Raw genomic sequence first — 17,173 nt, forward strand, 5'->3', positions numbered from 1 at the left:
AATCTCATTCAGCTAAAATTAACACAGAATCAGTAAACATTCTTTTTATTTTGACTTGAATTACATGATTGTTGATGTTATTATAAGATTTTGTTATTCTCTAACAGAAAAACTTTTATTACAAACAAATTCATCATACAAATCGTGTGGTGGCTGACCTTTGCTATGGTAAATTCAATGTGGTTTATGAGGCAATGATCCAGAAGGTAAACATAACCAACATCACCACCACGTTGGTAAAAGCTACATAAAATTTTAAGTAGACTGCCTAAATATATTAAATTCTAGTTGATGGAATGACCTGCCAGTATACATGTCCATGTTCAATCAAAATCATGATAAAACCTGTAGGATTATAGCCAACAAATTTAACTCTTTTTTTAATTATTGAAAATAAAATCTTTTCTAATTAATGCTTGTAACTATATCCGGGGTTTTGTGCATAACAGCTGTAACTTACGTAATGAAGGAATTACGTCCCTTTTGCACCGATCAATCAATATTAATAATCATTTAAAAGTGCAAAGTCCCAAAGGAAAAACTATAAAAGAAAATGAAATATACAAAAAGTTTTATGTCAAATGGGACCAGCAACTTTTATATTCCCACAAAACTCTGTGAGAAATGTTATGAATCCAGACCTTTCAAAAATCTATTTTCCAGGACATTATTGTGATCCATCAAAAATGACAGTAATAATCAAAAATTTTCAGTTGGGCCACAAGTTTGATGCCTCAAGACAATTGAGAGGTTTAAAGTTTGTATGATTTTCTCAACTAACACTGTGTATAACTGGTAATCTTTACTAGCTGATACGCCATGACAAGAAAACAGTATTTGTATGAAGATGTCACACTACTGACAACATCAGTATGGAGTTGTCACAGTTAAAAATGCAAGCTGTTTAAAATCATATCTTAGAGGTCCATTATTAACATTTGTAAGATATGCTCTTATTGGCTAAGCTTTTAAATGCAATTTGAAAAATCCAGTTTACTGAGATGGTCCTCTTTGTGGGTACTTGAACTTCAGTCAGACTGCCTCAAAATGAGGCACAACCAGATTTTCTTTTCTTTTTCATGGTGGTAATGTTGGGTTTTGGTTAATAACACCAGACTAATGAAAATATTCGGCAAGATTTAAATATTCACATCATCCTCTGCTATTAAATAGAAACAATTATGGTTTGTTTTTCATGCAAAAATACTATATTTAGCTATACAATGTGTTACTCATCAAAATAAATATATAGGTGTGCATATTATTAACTTAAGCACATAAATAACTGTTAAGAAGGTAATTTAAGCTGAAGTAATTTAATGCAATATAGCTTAACACTGGCCCTGTTACTATCTCAATAAGTCATAAAGGTTAAACACAGTAAGACATCAATACCTTTTGTCAAATGATTCATGTTAAAAACAGATAAATAGCAATGCAAATTGCATAATGCTGGCACAGTGCTGGTTGTTAATCAGTGTGACTGGTTAGACACAGTGAAACTGTGCATTAAAGACTGCTAAGGTTAAAAGCACAAATGTTACATACCGGTATGTGAATTTCTCATTTTAAACCACATGATAAAGATATTAAAATGTAAAACTTTTAAAAGAAGCCTTTAAATACTGTTATATAAGTTCTGATATATATTAAAAAACAACAACTTTTCAACCTGAAATTTCAAAAATCATTCCTTAGTAATAAAGCTCTATGGATACAAGATCATTAAATCTGAAACCTTTTCTCCACAAATCTAAATGTAATGAATCTTCACCTGCATTGAACTTACAACTGTCCAATATTTTTTAAGGGTTTTCAACACTGAACCTCAAACAGCATATTATATAATGGCATAGGGTCTAGGCAGACTGCATGGATAGGAATACTCAAATCTAGGCCTAAATCTTGACTGGTAATATAGGCAAATCATAGTGTCAGTGTGAATAAATAATTTTAATAAAATGATCAATTGCAAGGTATTGCTAAATATTTACTTTTGCTAATCCTTAAGTTGATTAAATTCAATTACATGGGAAGGTTCTGTGTTAAGATGCCTGCTTTGGATTTAAGGTCTACTAGGATAACAAACATGTTACCTTAAATGACACGGGCATGTCTAATGTCCAATAAACTAGGTCAACACAAGAGTTCTTAAATTAAGTTCTAGCTAAAATAAATACGTTCAAACTAAAACTTACTAAAAACCTGAATGAATGGACTGGTCCTCCTGCAGCCTTATAATGTGGACTCATCTATGTAATTATATATCTAATATTTCAATTTAAAATTGCTATCAGTAATGTCCCGACCATCTTAATTGCCTACTTATATCCTGTTAATTTGACAACATAGAAAACAATATTGCCAGCATCTACAACCTGTAAGAGCAATATAAACATGACAAATTAAATTTTATCTTAACTATAAATATTTAGTTAACAATAAAACCTATGGAACAATGTACTACCAATTGTTCAATGTGACCTTTCTTAATAAAAGTTAAATACAAGAGCTGTTCTTCAGACAGCACGCTCAACTATTCTGAGTCAGTGATTGACTGTAAGAAATGGAAAGTATCTCTGTAAAAAGTAACTCAGAATTTTGGGATCTGTGCCCATCATGTTAGATACTCACAGAGAACAAGTGTGTAAAGTTTCAACCCTTTTCCTTCAGTTAGTACTTTTGAAGCTACCAACTTACGTGCAAAAACACAACGACAGAAACGCTGACATCAGCGCAGAAACAGATTTGGGATGAGTACAATAGCTCTCCCAATTCCTTGAATAATAGATCTAAAAATTATCTTTTTTTTTGGATACAAGATGCTCATTAGTTCTTACTGTAAGATAAACTTTTAAGATAAATTTTGTGTATTAAAAGCCCGATAACAGAATGGTCATGTTAATCAAATCACATAATTATAATCATAATTATTCACAGGTTTTAGTGTGCATATCCAGGCAGCAGCCAGTACCTCTGCCTAAATCTATCTCTGCCTTAAAAGTCCCAGGAATTGCTACTGATAACAGAATGGTCATATTGAACTTGATAATCAAATAACATAATTATCATCATAATTATCCCTAGGTTTCAGTATGCATGCCCAGTCAACAGCTACTATCTCCGCCTCCATCTATCTAGCATTGCTTCTGAACTCATTGGAAATTAACCCGAAAAAAATTAAATATAAAACTTATATAAGGAGAAAAATACTGTATTTTAGTACATTTGAGCCACTTCACAACAAAAACAACATAGTGCGTTTGCAACCAGCATGGATCCAGACCAGCCTGCGCATCCACGCAGTCTGATCAGGATCCATGCTGTTCGCTTAACAACTCTATTTCAAGTAGATAAACTGATAGCGAACAGCATGGATCCTGATCAGACTGCGCGGATGTGCACTCTGGTCTGGATCTATGCTGGTCGCAAACGCACTATGGTGATTTTGTTGTGAGGCAGCTCATTTGAATTTTCATGAGATGCCGAGGTGGACAATAGAGTGGGCACACACTATGAAATGGTCTAGCTAACATATCAGCTCAATTATCTAATGTCATATTCATAAAATAAGGTTATATAATTATGGTGATCATTTACGATGACAATATATACATATACATGTGTATAACTATCGTACATATAGGCACACACCTTGAAATGGTCTAGCTACAATTTCAGCTCAATTATCTAAAGTCATATTCATAAAATATGGTTATCAAATATTGTGATTATTTTCAATGGCAATATATATATATATTCGGCTTTCGGCCGAAAGCTACGGCAAGATTAAATTAGCTTTTTGATTATATACGGCAAGTTAGAGATTTCATTTATACATATATTTCTATCATACATACCCATTGTTAGGATTGACTTGGGTCGTTTGAGGACAGTTTTAGCATCTTGTGCAAGAACTTCCAGATTCTGCTTGACAACACAGTTTTCAGCTCCCAGGATTAGATATGGCGTCTGCTTCTCTTTCACTGAAAAGATAATGAGAAAACATTTTATATTTTCTTTCAAAGTTAATTAAATAACTCAGAAAACAGCAAAGTTCTTTTGCTATTGTTTAAAAATAGGAAATATTAATACAGGAAAAGTACCAATACAAAATATAGTACTCAAAGAAATTAAATATGCCATTGATAAAAAGTATATTTATTGCTAGGGCACATTTGCTTATTTTATAATTATCTAAGTGGGAGGACTTCGATCTTAACCTCTGGTCTTTAAACTTCTGGTCCTTAAAGACTGGTTAAAATTACACACAAGATTTTAAAACACTGGCACAAATATGTTTATTCAGTTGCCTCAGATTTCTTTAATTTTAAACCAGAAACAACCATTGACTGCCAATAAAACAATCTATAATTTTAAACAAGAGAAAACCATTGCCTGCCAATAAAATCGCTAATTTTAAACCAGAGACAACCATTATGGCTGCCAATACAACAGTCTATAATTTTAAACCAGAGACAACCATTGGTTGCCAATATAACGGTCTATAATTTTAAACCAGAGACAACCATTATGACGGCCAATAAAACAGTCTATAGTTTTAAACCAGAGACAACCATTAACTGCCAATTAAACACTCTAAAATTTTAAACCAGAAACAACCATTGGCTGCCAATAAAACAGTCTTTAACTTTAAACCAGAAACAACCATTGGCTGCCAATAAAACAGTCTTATTTTAAGGAAATAGATAATTGCACATCAGGACCCTCCTTTCCTTGCATGGAGGGGAAATAAAAACAAAAATCTAGTAGAATCTTTTAATTCTTACACCATAAAAAAGTTACATATAAAGGCTAACTCTGACATTGTTGTTTTTCTAAACCCATCACTTTGTTCACATAATTCTATTCATCAATGCAACCATTTCTTTAGTTATTTTAAGATCCATAACTTTCAACTTAGCTACAGTTGTTTATTGTCATGTTTACAATGGTAAATGTTAAGATTACAGCAACAACAAAAAAAAATGAAGTGCAATTTCTGCAACTTTCTGCTTGTAACCTTTGTTTTTAAGGCTATCCTTTATTTTGTCAAAAAACAAAAAAACAAAAACAGAAAAAAAAGAACAATCAAAACTTATTCTTTTTATTTCTCCTCAATTTAAGCCCTTACAGTTTGTATAGAATAAAATGATCTATATTTCCTAATAATAACAGATGTCACCTTGACACATCACGACACACCTACCCCTCCCTGTCCTTTTTAAAAGCCTACAAAACAACAATAACAACATTTGGAAAGAGCAGGTTTTGCCAGAAAAACAAACAATTCCATACACCAACATGTGTTTTTCCCACCCTTAATGTTCACAGTATGATCTTAATTGATGTTTTCTTATGTAATTAAGATCACGGAGGCAACAAACAAAGCAATGTCTAAACCAAAAGTCAAAAGACGTGGCATAAATGCCACATGACGCCTGTGTCTGACACTGGTGCCACTCTGCGTTCTCCAGATACTAAAATAAGTCTGTTTGTTCCAATGTATCAACTACAGATAAAAATACCAACAATGCCTTCCTTATTTTCTATACTACATGTATACATCAATAACATCAATGGGTACAAGAGGTGTTCTTTTTTTTTTAAAGCATTTATTGTTTAAAATTATTGCTTTCCTTAAAAGAATGAAATCTTTCTCTTTAACGATGTGTAAACTTATCTTTTTTGCATCATTTAAAATAATTTTGAATTAAAATATATTATATAAATAAACATGAAAACTTAATTTCTAACAATTTACAATATTTTTTTTTTAAAGTTGTTACATTGATAAGATTTATCATGATTATTATTTACTGTCTTTCTAGCTTAGTTTTAAATTCAGATAATGATTTTTTTTTGGATATGTTATGACATTTTTTTCTCTCCTTCTATAAAAAAGTATTAGGTATAAATTACCATTCTCACAGTTACTGGATACTATGCAAAAGTAATTGTTTTCACATATTTCATTTAGACTTAGAGCAAAAGGCAGAGAAAAATCTAAATATTGCAAGACATAGTAATTTGTTGACCACACAAATTCAATCAAAAACCTATCTAAAAAAAAAACCTATCTCAATTTTGAACTGATAAATGGCACCAAGGGACCTGAGACTGAGCTGTTTTCTGGGACAGTTACATGTACTTTATGTGATAATTTTACAGAAATGGTGAGAGAAAAAAGTACCACAGGCACATCAAACCAGATGTTTTTGCACTTTACGTAAATGGTGGAAAATTTGCAATTAAATTAAATACAGATAAATATTCATTCAGCTGAATCCTCTAAACTCCTGGGTGACCTGTCTGTCTAATTTATAATGATAAAAAGTAGAAATGTCACAAAAATCTTATCAAAAGGAAATGAGTTTTCAATGGATTTTTTTTTTAGTGAATTAGATAAAAATCAAATTTGAACAAATAAAAAATACTTTTAGCACATGAACTAAAGGAAAAAGAAAAGACACTTAATAGAAAAGAAGATTACCTTAAAGATATATTCATCATATAACTTCTTTCCATGACAAAAAGTTTTAGTAAAACGGTTTTTTATTGACTAAAATGATTTCTTTTAAATTAGATTTAAAAGCCTAAATAGGATTAATTAATCATATAACCTTGTTAAATCTGCTTGCATCATGTCATACAAGTAGATTTTAGCCCTTACAAACTGAGCTAAATAAAATCCAGAGCTCACAAAATAGCTTTATAAGAAGACCTGTGAGCTTACAAAAACTAGATCTCTCAAAATACCCCTACTGCACAGCTTGTTGGCTTATAAACATTACAGCTACCACAAACAACAAAACCCGAGACAAAATCTGTGATTGGAACACTTGATTCTGTGGGAAAAACTGAGTCAAGTGAGTCACAAAGCAGAGCTCCCCTGTGAAGAAATGGAGTAACTTTACAAAGACAGCAATATGCTTTCTTTACTCTAATATAACTTCTGCAGAATGTACTTGATGAACCTTTTAGATAGGCGTCAAGCAGCAGACAAGATTAAAGAAAAGAAAATCTTTTCAAACATTACAGAAAATTGGAAGAGATACATATCCAGTAAATAATTAAATATACAATAATTAAACATCTTCTCCCCAAGTATAAAACTGATTTTGACTAACTCTGATGCATTTCTTAACTTATCTGAATGATATTTATATAGGTAATTCTTGAAAATTTCAACTTGTCTGTACAGACTGTGAAAACTGATGAAAATGTCATGTGAGAGAACTGATCAAATTTTAACAACTAAGGACTGATGTAGTTGTCAGGTATTCCTATTAAGTCAGCAGACTTTAATACTCCAGATACTGAGCTAATAGGCTTGTCTCTTGATATGTTTATTCAAAGAAATCTTTCAGTAACACAGCAAAATTCTTAAAAGGCCCCTATGCCTTTTCATGCAATTACTTGAACAGCAGGTCATAAATAATTTTCCATCATTTTCATAAATAGTTGTTTTTCTGTCATGCGAAAATCCAGAAAACGACCAGAAAGTTATTGAACTGGTGTTTACATCTGAACTATTTTCCAACCGAAGGTGTTAATGTAACGCCCTGTCAACTACAGGCATGATTAGGTCTAAACTGTGCTGACTTAATAACTGTAGAGGCACTGTTATATTTTCATTCACATTTTTGAACAAGGTCAAGTATTTTGTTTTTCATGCATCTAAATCATTTCAAATTTAATTTCTGAAACTTTCTTCCTTTGACATAATAATTCACAGTAAATACTTGTTCTTTTAGTTCTATTAAAGCCCCTCATTTTTTTGTCTAATCATAGTGGCATCACTTTCCCTGAAATATCTAGGCCTTGATAAATATCTAAGATTAAAACTTTCAGTGAGGAGATGACAATCACTTTAAGATAGTGAAAATCTTATCATTTTGGACAAAAATTTCTAATTCAAAAACAAGAGCTGTAGGTAGGACAGCAACGCTCGACTATTCTTAGTGCTTGATAGTAAAAAAAAAGCCTTGATTAATAGGTAAAATTTCTAAGTAAAGAAAAAGGCAAAATTTTTCTTTAAATCCATATTACAGTTATAGGCCTTGGAGAGAGTCCTATTATGCTCTCAAAGAAGAGAATAAAATTTTAACATGTTTCAAAGCCATATGTCACTGAAATTTGAAAATATTTGAGGTATTAAAAAAACTTTAACGTAAATTCTAAGTCGAAAAAGGGGCATAATTCTGTCAAAATGCTTGATACAGTTACCTCCTCCTGTCTACAGGTTGGGGTCATGATGGTGAACAAGTGTGCAAAGTTTCAAAGCCACAATTATGTGAATGGACTTTGAAAATATTTGAGGTATTAAAAAAACTTTAACGTAAATTCTAAGTCGAAAAAGGGGCATAATTCTGTCAAAATGCTTGATACAGTTACCTCCTCCTGTCTACAGGTTGGGGTCATGATGGTGAACAAGTGTGCACAGTTTCAAAGCCATATGTCAATGGACTTTGAAAATATTTGAGGTATTACAAAAACTTTAACGTAAATTCTAAGTCGAAAAAGGGGCATAATTCTTTCAAAATGCTTGATAGAGTTACCTCCTCCTGTCTACAGGTTGGGGTCATGATGGTGAACAAGTGTGCACAGTTTCAAAGCCATATGTCAATGGACTTTGAAAATATTTGAGGTATTACAAAAACTTTAACATAAGTGGTTACGCCGACGCCGACGCTAGGGTGACTGCAATTGCTCTACTTTTTCTTATCGAATAGTCGAGCTAACAACAAAATGAGTCATGTCAGAGAAGATTCTAGAACTCTGGTAGCCTGCTGGCAGCAACTGGATCAATGCAAACTGGTAGGGCTGAACAACTAGAGCAAGTTATCATCATGGCCAAGTTATTATCAAGGATAAGTTATTATCAAGGGCATGTCATTATCAAGGACATGCTACTATAAAGACAATTTAGTTATTGTCATGGCAAGTTTATTATCAAGGGCAAGCTTTTATCAAGGGCAAGTTATTATTATGGGCAAGTTTTATCAAGGACAAGTTACTATTATGGGCAAGTTATTATCTAGGACAAATCATCATCAAGGACAAGTTATTATCAAGCGCAAGTTATTACCATGGGCAATATATATCATGGGCAATTTATTACCATGGCAAGGGTTAGGTATTTTCAAAGACAAGCTATTATCAAGGGCAAGTTATAATCAAGGGCAAGTTATTATCATGGTAAGTTATTATCACATGCAAGTGATCATCACAGGCAACTTATTATTACAAGCAAATTATTATCAAAGGCAAGCTATTATCATGTGCAAGTTATTATCAAGGGCAAGTTATTATCAATGACAAGTCATTATCTATTATCAATGGCAAGTTATTATCAAAAGTAAGTCATTATCAAGGGTAAGTTATTATCATGGGCAAGCTATCTTGATGGGCAAGTTATTATCAAAGGCAAATTATTATAAAGGAAAGCTTTTATCAAGGGTAAGTTATTATCATTGGCATGTTATTATCAAGGACAATTTATTATCAAGGTCAAGTTATTATCAAGGGAAAGTCATTATCAGTTATTATCATTATCAAGGGCAATTATGGAGGCAAGTCTTATTATTGGCAAGTCATTATCATCTGTGCTAGGTATTCATGTGTTGAGACACAATTAAAGCAGAGAGAAAAATCATAATTATAGGAAACATTCTGGAATTCCTTTAATTTGATTTTGGAGACTGTCCATTATCAATTTTAGGGATTATGATAGAGATTTATTTCCCTTTGTTTTGACAACCTCATTTACTATATCTTTTTAGTGAACAGACTAATATGATTAAGAAGGTAACAGTTTTATCTTACATAATAATAGGTTGCAGTTAAAATATTTAGGATAATAAAACAATAATATAATATGTCTAAATCTCATAAATCTATGTGAATTCACAATGAGATGATGTTGGCAACTACTTGTGGAAAAACAGGCTAGTATACTGGTACTCAATCCAGACAAACTTTGTTAGCACAGCAATTGTATGTATATGTCTAAAATGACAAACAAAAGTGAAAAATAAATATATTCTTTTTCTTAAAAATTGAACAAAAACAAATTCTTCTACACCATTTTTTAATCATTTTTATGAAAACGCACTTATGCTATGATATTTAACCAATTACTGCATGAACATTTTGGTTGGTTACATGTTACAAACCTTAAGATCGACCTGAGGCCATTTAATGCCTCTCACATGTCCAAGATTTTCTGGTGTTTCTTTTTTTAATAGGGGGTGGAACCAAAAAAGTGATCACTTATTTAACAACATTTCTCAAACGATAACAAGAGTTTTGGGTCTAAATACAGCATTTTTTCACCATTTGAGGCCTCATAAATGGAGCGGTGAAAAGACGACTATATGAAGTAATGGGTTAATTAACAATTTCAAACAAATTTCTGTGTCAAGTCTTTATATTTGTACTGTTCAAAACATCTTGTAAGTGTTTCTTGCATTCTTGACATCTGTCAAAATGATTATGAATACTACAGAAAAGGAATTCAATTATGTAAATCTCTGAGTGTCTTCAGTTTATCAGTCAGACATACAAAATGAAGAAATCATTTCTAATGCAATATTGATAATCAAATAGTCAATTAGTTAGGCAGTGAAATCTGAAGAGAAGCTAGTTTTTTCACATGCTTGTCTGATTATAAGTCTTCAAATAAGTTGTAAGAAATCATCGATGTTACACTTGTATTAACATTGGCAATATCTTTAAAACTGCTAATATGATATTCTGTCAAAACTTATCATAAAGAAAAAGGAAAACTATATTATAGCTATACAAATTGAAGTAATGCTTTAAAAAATTAGTTCACAGCTTTAGAAAGTTTGAGAACGCGCAACAAATAAATAGAAGATTTACGCAAGAAGCGAACACTTATCAACATAGTGAACCAATTATAGAAAACTCAAATCAAATTTGTAACACCTGTTAATCTATACACCAACACTAATTACCACTTCTATTACAACTTTAAACAAAATGAGTCAAATTACGTAACACTTGATAATTGCCAAAACAGTGCTAATTATTATTTCTGTTAGCACCTTGGCACAAAAAAAGGTAGGAGTCAATTCATCATCACTTATTTATTTCATGGTTGTTTTTGCCAGTTTCGAAAGATACTGACATTGTTTCATGTCACATGGCAATCTTCCAGCTCTTCAATGCTGGAGGTAAATTTGAGTCACCATGCATTGTAGGCTTAAACAATTAAATAACATTTATTTGTTATTTGTGTTGGGTTTTGTGCCATAAGTAAGTTTTAAAACAGCAGACAGCAAGCTTACACAAGACTTTGTATTTTTTGATTGTGTACCTGAACTTACAATTTTTCCACCAGAAAATATCAACTTCTCCAAAGCTGCATTTAGGATAAATCCATTTTGTCAAAGAAAAACATGGAATGTGCTTGCCTCACCATTAACGCTAAGCCTCCTGGCGGCAAATGATTTTTCCCATGCAACCAGTGCTGACCAAGATCAGATGTCATAGATCATGGCCTACTCTGTTCCCTATTCTAAGTCAATACATATTTTGCAATTTTCTCTAAAAAAAATGATGAAATTGGTTTTGTCTAGATTGTAAAGATGGACCAGCCCTTATAACACATTTAGCTAGCATAAGGTCCAAACTTCTTAATATGATGCATGCTGTTTTAAACTAGAGGATGCTTTTGTAAAAAAGCGCATGTCTCCCCCACTGCTGAGAATAACTGTGAATGGAAACAGGAATGGAAATGGAGATAAAAGAACAGAGTATATAAAACCAGACAACTGATATATCACTGATATATCAATAATAGTTAACTGTCCTCACTGATAAGAACTCTAGTTATCATCCGGAAATGAGAAAATGACCAATGGTCACTGTGACCTTAACCTTTGACCTACTGACCCCATAAACAAGAGGGATCATTCTGCTCAATAAGACCAATCATCCTATGAAGTTTGAGGGTTGTAGGTCTAAAGGAACTCTAGTTATCATCCGGAAAGGAGAAATTAACCAACGGTCGCTGTGACCTTGACCTTTGACCTACTGACCATTAAAACAATAGGGATCATTTGATTAATAAGACCAATCATCCTATGAAGTTTGAGGGTTGTAGGTCAAAAGGAACTCTAGTTATCATCCGGAAATGAGAAATTGACCAACGGTCACTGTGACCTTGACCTTTGACCTACTGACCCCAAAAACAATAGGGATCATCTGCTCTATAAGACCAATCATCCTATGAAGTTTGAGGGCTGTAGGTCAAAAGGAACTCTAGTTATCATCCGGAAACGAGAAATTGAACCAACGGTCACTGTGACCTTGACCTTTGAACTACTGACCCCCCAAAAACAATAGGGATCATCTGCTCAATAAGACCAATCATCCTATGAAGTTTGAGGTCTGTAGGTCTAAAGAACTCTAGTTATCATCCGGAAACGAGAAATTGACCAACGGTCAGTGTGACCTTGACCTTTGACCTACTGACCCCAAAAACAATAGGGATCATCAGCTCTATAAGACCAATCATCCTATGAAGTTTGAGGGCTGTAGGTCAAAAGGAACTCTAGTTATCATCCGGAAACGAGAAAATTGACCAACGGTCACTGTGACCTTGACCTTTGAACTACTGACCCAAAAAAACAATAGGGATCATCTGCTCAATAAGAACCATTCATCCTATGAAGTTTGAGAGCTGTAGGTCAAAAGGAACTCTAGTTATCATCCGGAAACGAAGAATGGACGGACGGACTGACGGACGGACAGGGCAAAAACAATATGTCTCCCCCCGAGGTGGGGGAGACATAATTAACATGAGGTTTTAGAAGGGACATTAGAAAATGCTACCCAATTAATACTGGGCATGATAAATTTTTATCTAGAATTCAATTATTTATAATAAAAGCTGAATATCAGTTATCTAAGAGCAAAGAAAAACATTTAAGGGCTTCAATCCAGACTAGACTAGCTACTACACATTTAATGAAGGACATAATCAGCAGTTTCTTGCTGACTGCCCTTGACCTGAACAAGACTACAGTTTTGTCTGAAAGCTTGAATCACCTCTGTGACCCTTTTTTATAATTCTACATAAATTCTACCTATCATTTAACACATGGCATTTTATACAATTCATGCTCAAATTTTCTGTATAATATCAAAGTGAAGATAATTTTTTTTCTCCAACTTTTGTCTTGATTTCAAGTACCAATTACACAGCAATAAAAACAACAACAATTGTAAGTGAAACTGTACGGAAAATCCATGCAAGCATATGATTCATACCCACCAGAGAGACTTACGTGAGCTTGCAAAACACATTTTCAGTGTAGGTATTATGTTCTTGTATTATACCTACGACAGGCTAAACTGTTTCACATAATTACCAACAGAAAAAAACAACAACACTCGCAGCCGTTTGTCAGCTTGCTATAGAACTTGTTGCCAAAATAGTTACAGAGAGCTTTTCACTGGATGCGTTAGCATTATTTGATCTACGTAATACTATAGTATTGTAAAAATCAAATCTTACGCTGTTCTAAACAGGTTGCCACTATGCTTCACCATATGTTAAATTAGTGAAAAAAAATGATACCAAGGAATAATAATCTTCGGGGAAAATATTGTCGTAAAAATATTACTGGCTCTACTAAGGAAACATTCTACGTGTTTGTATCAATCCGATGTTATTATTACGCCAAGCTTTTGATGCATCTACATACTTGATATGAAAGACTCGTCAGAAGTGTTTTATGTGAGAAAAATTGCAAATGAGCGAAAAAAATCCAGGAGACATCTGACAATATACATAATAACCTAAGTGGCATAGTTAATTTTATTATATAATGTAGAAATATGCAGCCCAAATGTGAAAATATGACAGTTTTTTACAATGCATACGCCAAGAAAATAGTTCTACATTCAACAAATTCTTCATAACATTGTTACTACAGTAAATATTCTGCTTCCTTACATATAATGGAGCACAAAAGTATATCAGAAACACATATATTTTATTTGTATTTATAATCTTTTGGGATTCCATTCTAGAACAGTATGTTGATAACAAATAAACAATCAACTAACAGCTTTTATCACAAATCAGTGAACATATTACCAAATTCTTCAAACCTCAGTCTTGTGTTTTTACATTATAAATAAATATGCAATCTTACAAAATAATTGAATTCCATCGATGAAGTTTTAATTCATTTACAAGTTTTTACTATACACATATAGTTAAAAACAATGACACCACTGGGGCCAGGCCAGTTTTGACCCCAGGGCTTTTATTTGAACAAACTTTGTAGACACTTACTAGAAGATGTTTCATGCTTAATATCTAAACTCTAGCTATTTGGGTTTTTTCAAAGAAGATTTTAAGTTTTTGCTATACACATATAAAGAAAATCAATGACCCCCTGGGCGGGGCCAATTTTGACCCCAGGTCTTTTATTTGAACAAACTTTGTAGACACTCACTAAAAGATGTTTCATGCTTAATATCTTAACTCTAGCTATTTGGGTTTTTCAAAGAAGATTTTTTAAGTTTTTGCTATACACATATAAGGAAAATCAATGACCCCCGGTGTGGTGCCAATTTTGACCCCAGGGCTTTTATTTGAACAAACTTGGTAGACACCAATTAGAACATGTTTGATGCTAAATATCTTAGCCATAACTCTTTGAGTTCTTTAAAAGAAGATTTTTTAAGTTTTTACTATATGCATATAGGGAAAATCAATGACCCCCCCGGGCGGGGCCAATCTTGACCCCAGGGCTTTTATTTGAACAAACTTGGTAGACACTTATTAGAACATGTTTCATGCTAAATATCTTAGCTCTAAATCTTTGGTTCTTTAAAAGAAGATTTTTTAAGTTTTTTACTATATGCAAAAAAGGGAAAATCAATGACCCCCTGGGGCGGGGCCAATTTTGACCCCAGGGCTTTTATTTGAACAAACTTGGTAGACACCTATTAGAACATGTTTCATGCTCAATATCTTAGCCATAGCTCTTTGAGTTCTTTAAAAGAAATTTTTTTAAGTTTTTACTATATGCATTTAGGGAAAATCAATGACCCCCCGGGGCGGGGCCAATTTTGACCCCAGGGCTTTTATTTGAACAAACTTGGTAGACACTCACTAGAAGATGTTTCATGCCAAATATCTAAGCTCTAGCTCTTATGGTTTTTTAAAAGAAGATATTTAAAGTTTTTTCTTTCGGTTGCTATGGCAACCAGAGTTCTGCATGGAATTAAATTCTTTGAACAATTTTTAAAGGTGACCACCAAAGGAACATTCCTGTGAAGTTTGGATGAAATTGGCTTAGTGGTTTATGAGGAGATGTAATTTAAAGTAAAAGTTTACGGACGGACGGACGCCGGACGGACGCCGGATGAAAAGCGATCACAAAAGCTCACCCTGTCACTTTGTGACAGGTGAGCTAAAAATCAGTGAATTTTGAACAAGACCTAAACTGACCTTGATTTTGATATGATTCAATGTCCCAATGTACTCATCTGTGATACAGTAGTTAAAAACTACAACTTATGTATGATCACCTCAAAATCAATTTAATTAATTTACTTAGGTTTGCACTAAACTCTAGTACCCCTCATAACAAATTCTGATCAAAAGTAGAGCTTTGTTTGTTTGTTTGTTTGTTTCATTTTACGCCTTTTTCCAACAGTATTTCAGTCATATAGGCGGGTAGTTTCCTAACCATCGTTCCTGGAGAGTTACACCAGTACTAGACTACCTTCCTCCGCGCTAAACTACCAAAGCATCTCCCGGGGATCGAACCCACGCCAGAGAGGTAACTGGAGTTGAAGTCAAAAATTGTCTAGTTCAATATCATGTAAGGACCACCACCACTTTCTACAAGCATCTCAGATGTCAGTTTAAATGATGTTTTGATTTTTCTTTCATTACCAGGATGTCATTTGTAAATCATTTTCAAAGGAAATTAAATGCCAATGTTTTGACCCCTGAAACTGACCCTTTTCCAGCTATTTAAAGTGACCCTTTTTCTGACCCAGAGACAAGCATTAGACATCAAGCTGTGAACATGTTCTAGCCAATTTCCATCATGTTAATTTGCTGTGAAAAAATAGCATGTACATTGTAGAAGGATTGGTGAGATAGACTGGCTTCAAAAGTAAAATTTACTGTCAGTTTAATTGCTCTTATTCTTAGAGAACCAGTCAGAAAATATTTTGGCAAGTGTCATAGTCATTAGACTGAACATTGCCAAAATGTTTTAATTTAATCTTTTTTATGGCAAATCTTAGACACAAAATTGGAGAGATCAAGTCTTTAAAAATTATAATATAGAGACAGTTTTCTATTCAGTGTCGGATCAAGGTCACTGAATTTCAGTCATTTAATTGGCCAAACAAAAAGAATTCACAAATAAAAAGATTATAAACTTTTTTGTGAGACATGCTCAATTATTCAAATCATTTACCATATAGATAGTTCTTAAGTTTTAATTTAAATAAAATTGCCAGTTTGTGGAAAGATATACTTTACCTTTGTTCTCAACAAGGGTTCAAACTCAGCACCCTTGATCATTAAGGCCTTAGTTTATACAGATCTTATTTCTCTTAATTTTTCTTTTTTTACAGTCCTGACACTTTCTAGTGCTCCTGTTGGGAGGTTTAGTATCTTTACAAGCAATAAAATGAAGTACTTTTTTACAAGTTTTATCAATTTCTATCTAATCATTATGGTAGGATGATTTTATAGACCTTATCTTCACACAGGCCCTGATATTTTCTCCATGTTTTCATGTAATATTCTATTCATGTGACAGAAACAATCTATTCAGTTTGACATTATGCGCCTCCTAGACTGATATTACGGATAATATCCCCGTTCATCTTCCAACTTCCTGTGCATCCTCAAATCTAAATTGGGCCAAATTGGCACAAATTGGTGTAAAACTACAGTAAACTAGGATTGACAATTGAGGAAAATAGCCTCTCATAATGACACTATACCAAGAAGGTCAAAAAAGCATTGTTATCACCCCTTTATGTCTATAAATTAAACCTTTTTTTTTTAAACATGGCCGATTATACATGTACAATATTTGTTCAATGATAGAATATTGCGAGATTATTGTCTTTAGAGTTAGTGTGAATCTGATGTCTA

At 33.0% G+C, this 17,173-nt stretch overlaps 1 protein-coding gene across 3 annotated transcripts in view; it reads right to left on the minus strand.

Moving 5' to 3' along the window:
- The window catches only part of LOC132747175 (proto-oncogene tyrosine-protein kinase ROS-like), a gene marked incomplete at its 5' end in the record, with an annotated part of 93,108 nt that overhangs the window by 44,649 nt on the left and 31,286 nt on the right, over positions 1-17,173 (minus strand). For all 3 annotated transcript variants that reach the window (XM_060736502.1, XM_060736501.1, XM_060736503.1), the window contains 1 exon segment: positions 3,861-3,986. In XM_060736502.1, the coding sequence (XP_060592485.1) occupies positions 3,861-3,986 (126 nt within the window).

Source organism: Ruditapes philippinarum, unplaced genomic scaffold, assembly GCF_026571515.1.
Source record: "Ruditapes philippinarum isolate M1 unplaced genomic scaffold, ASM2657151v2 ctg1828_1_1_1_1, whole genome shotgun sequence".
In the NCBI taxonomy this organism is placed as follows: Eukaryota; Metazoa; Mollusca; class Bivalvia; order Venerida; family Veneridae; genus Ruditapes; species Ruditapes philippinarum.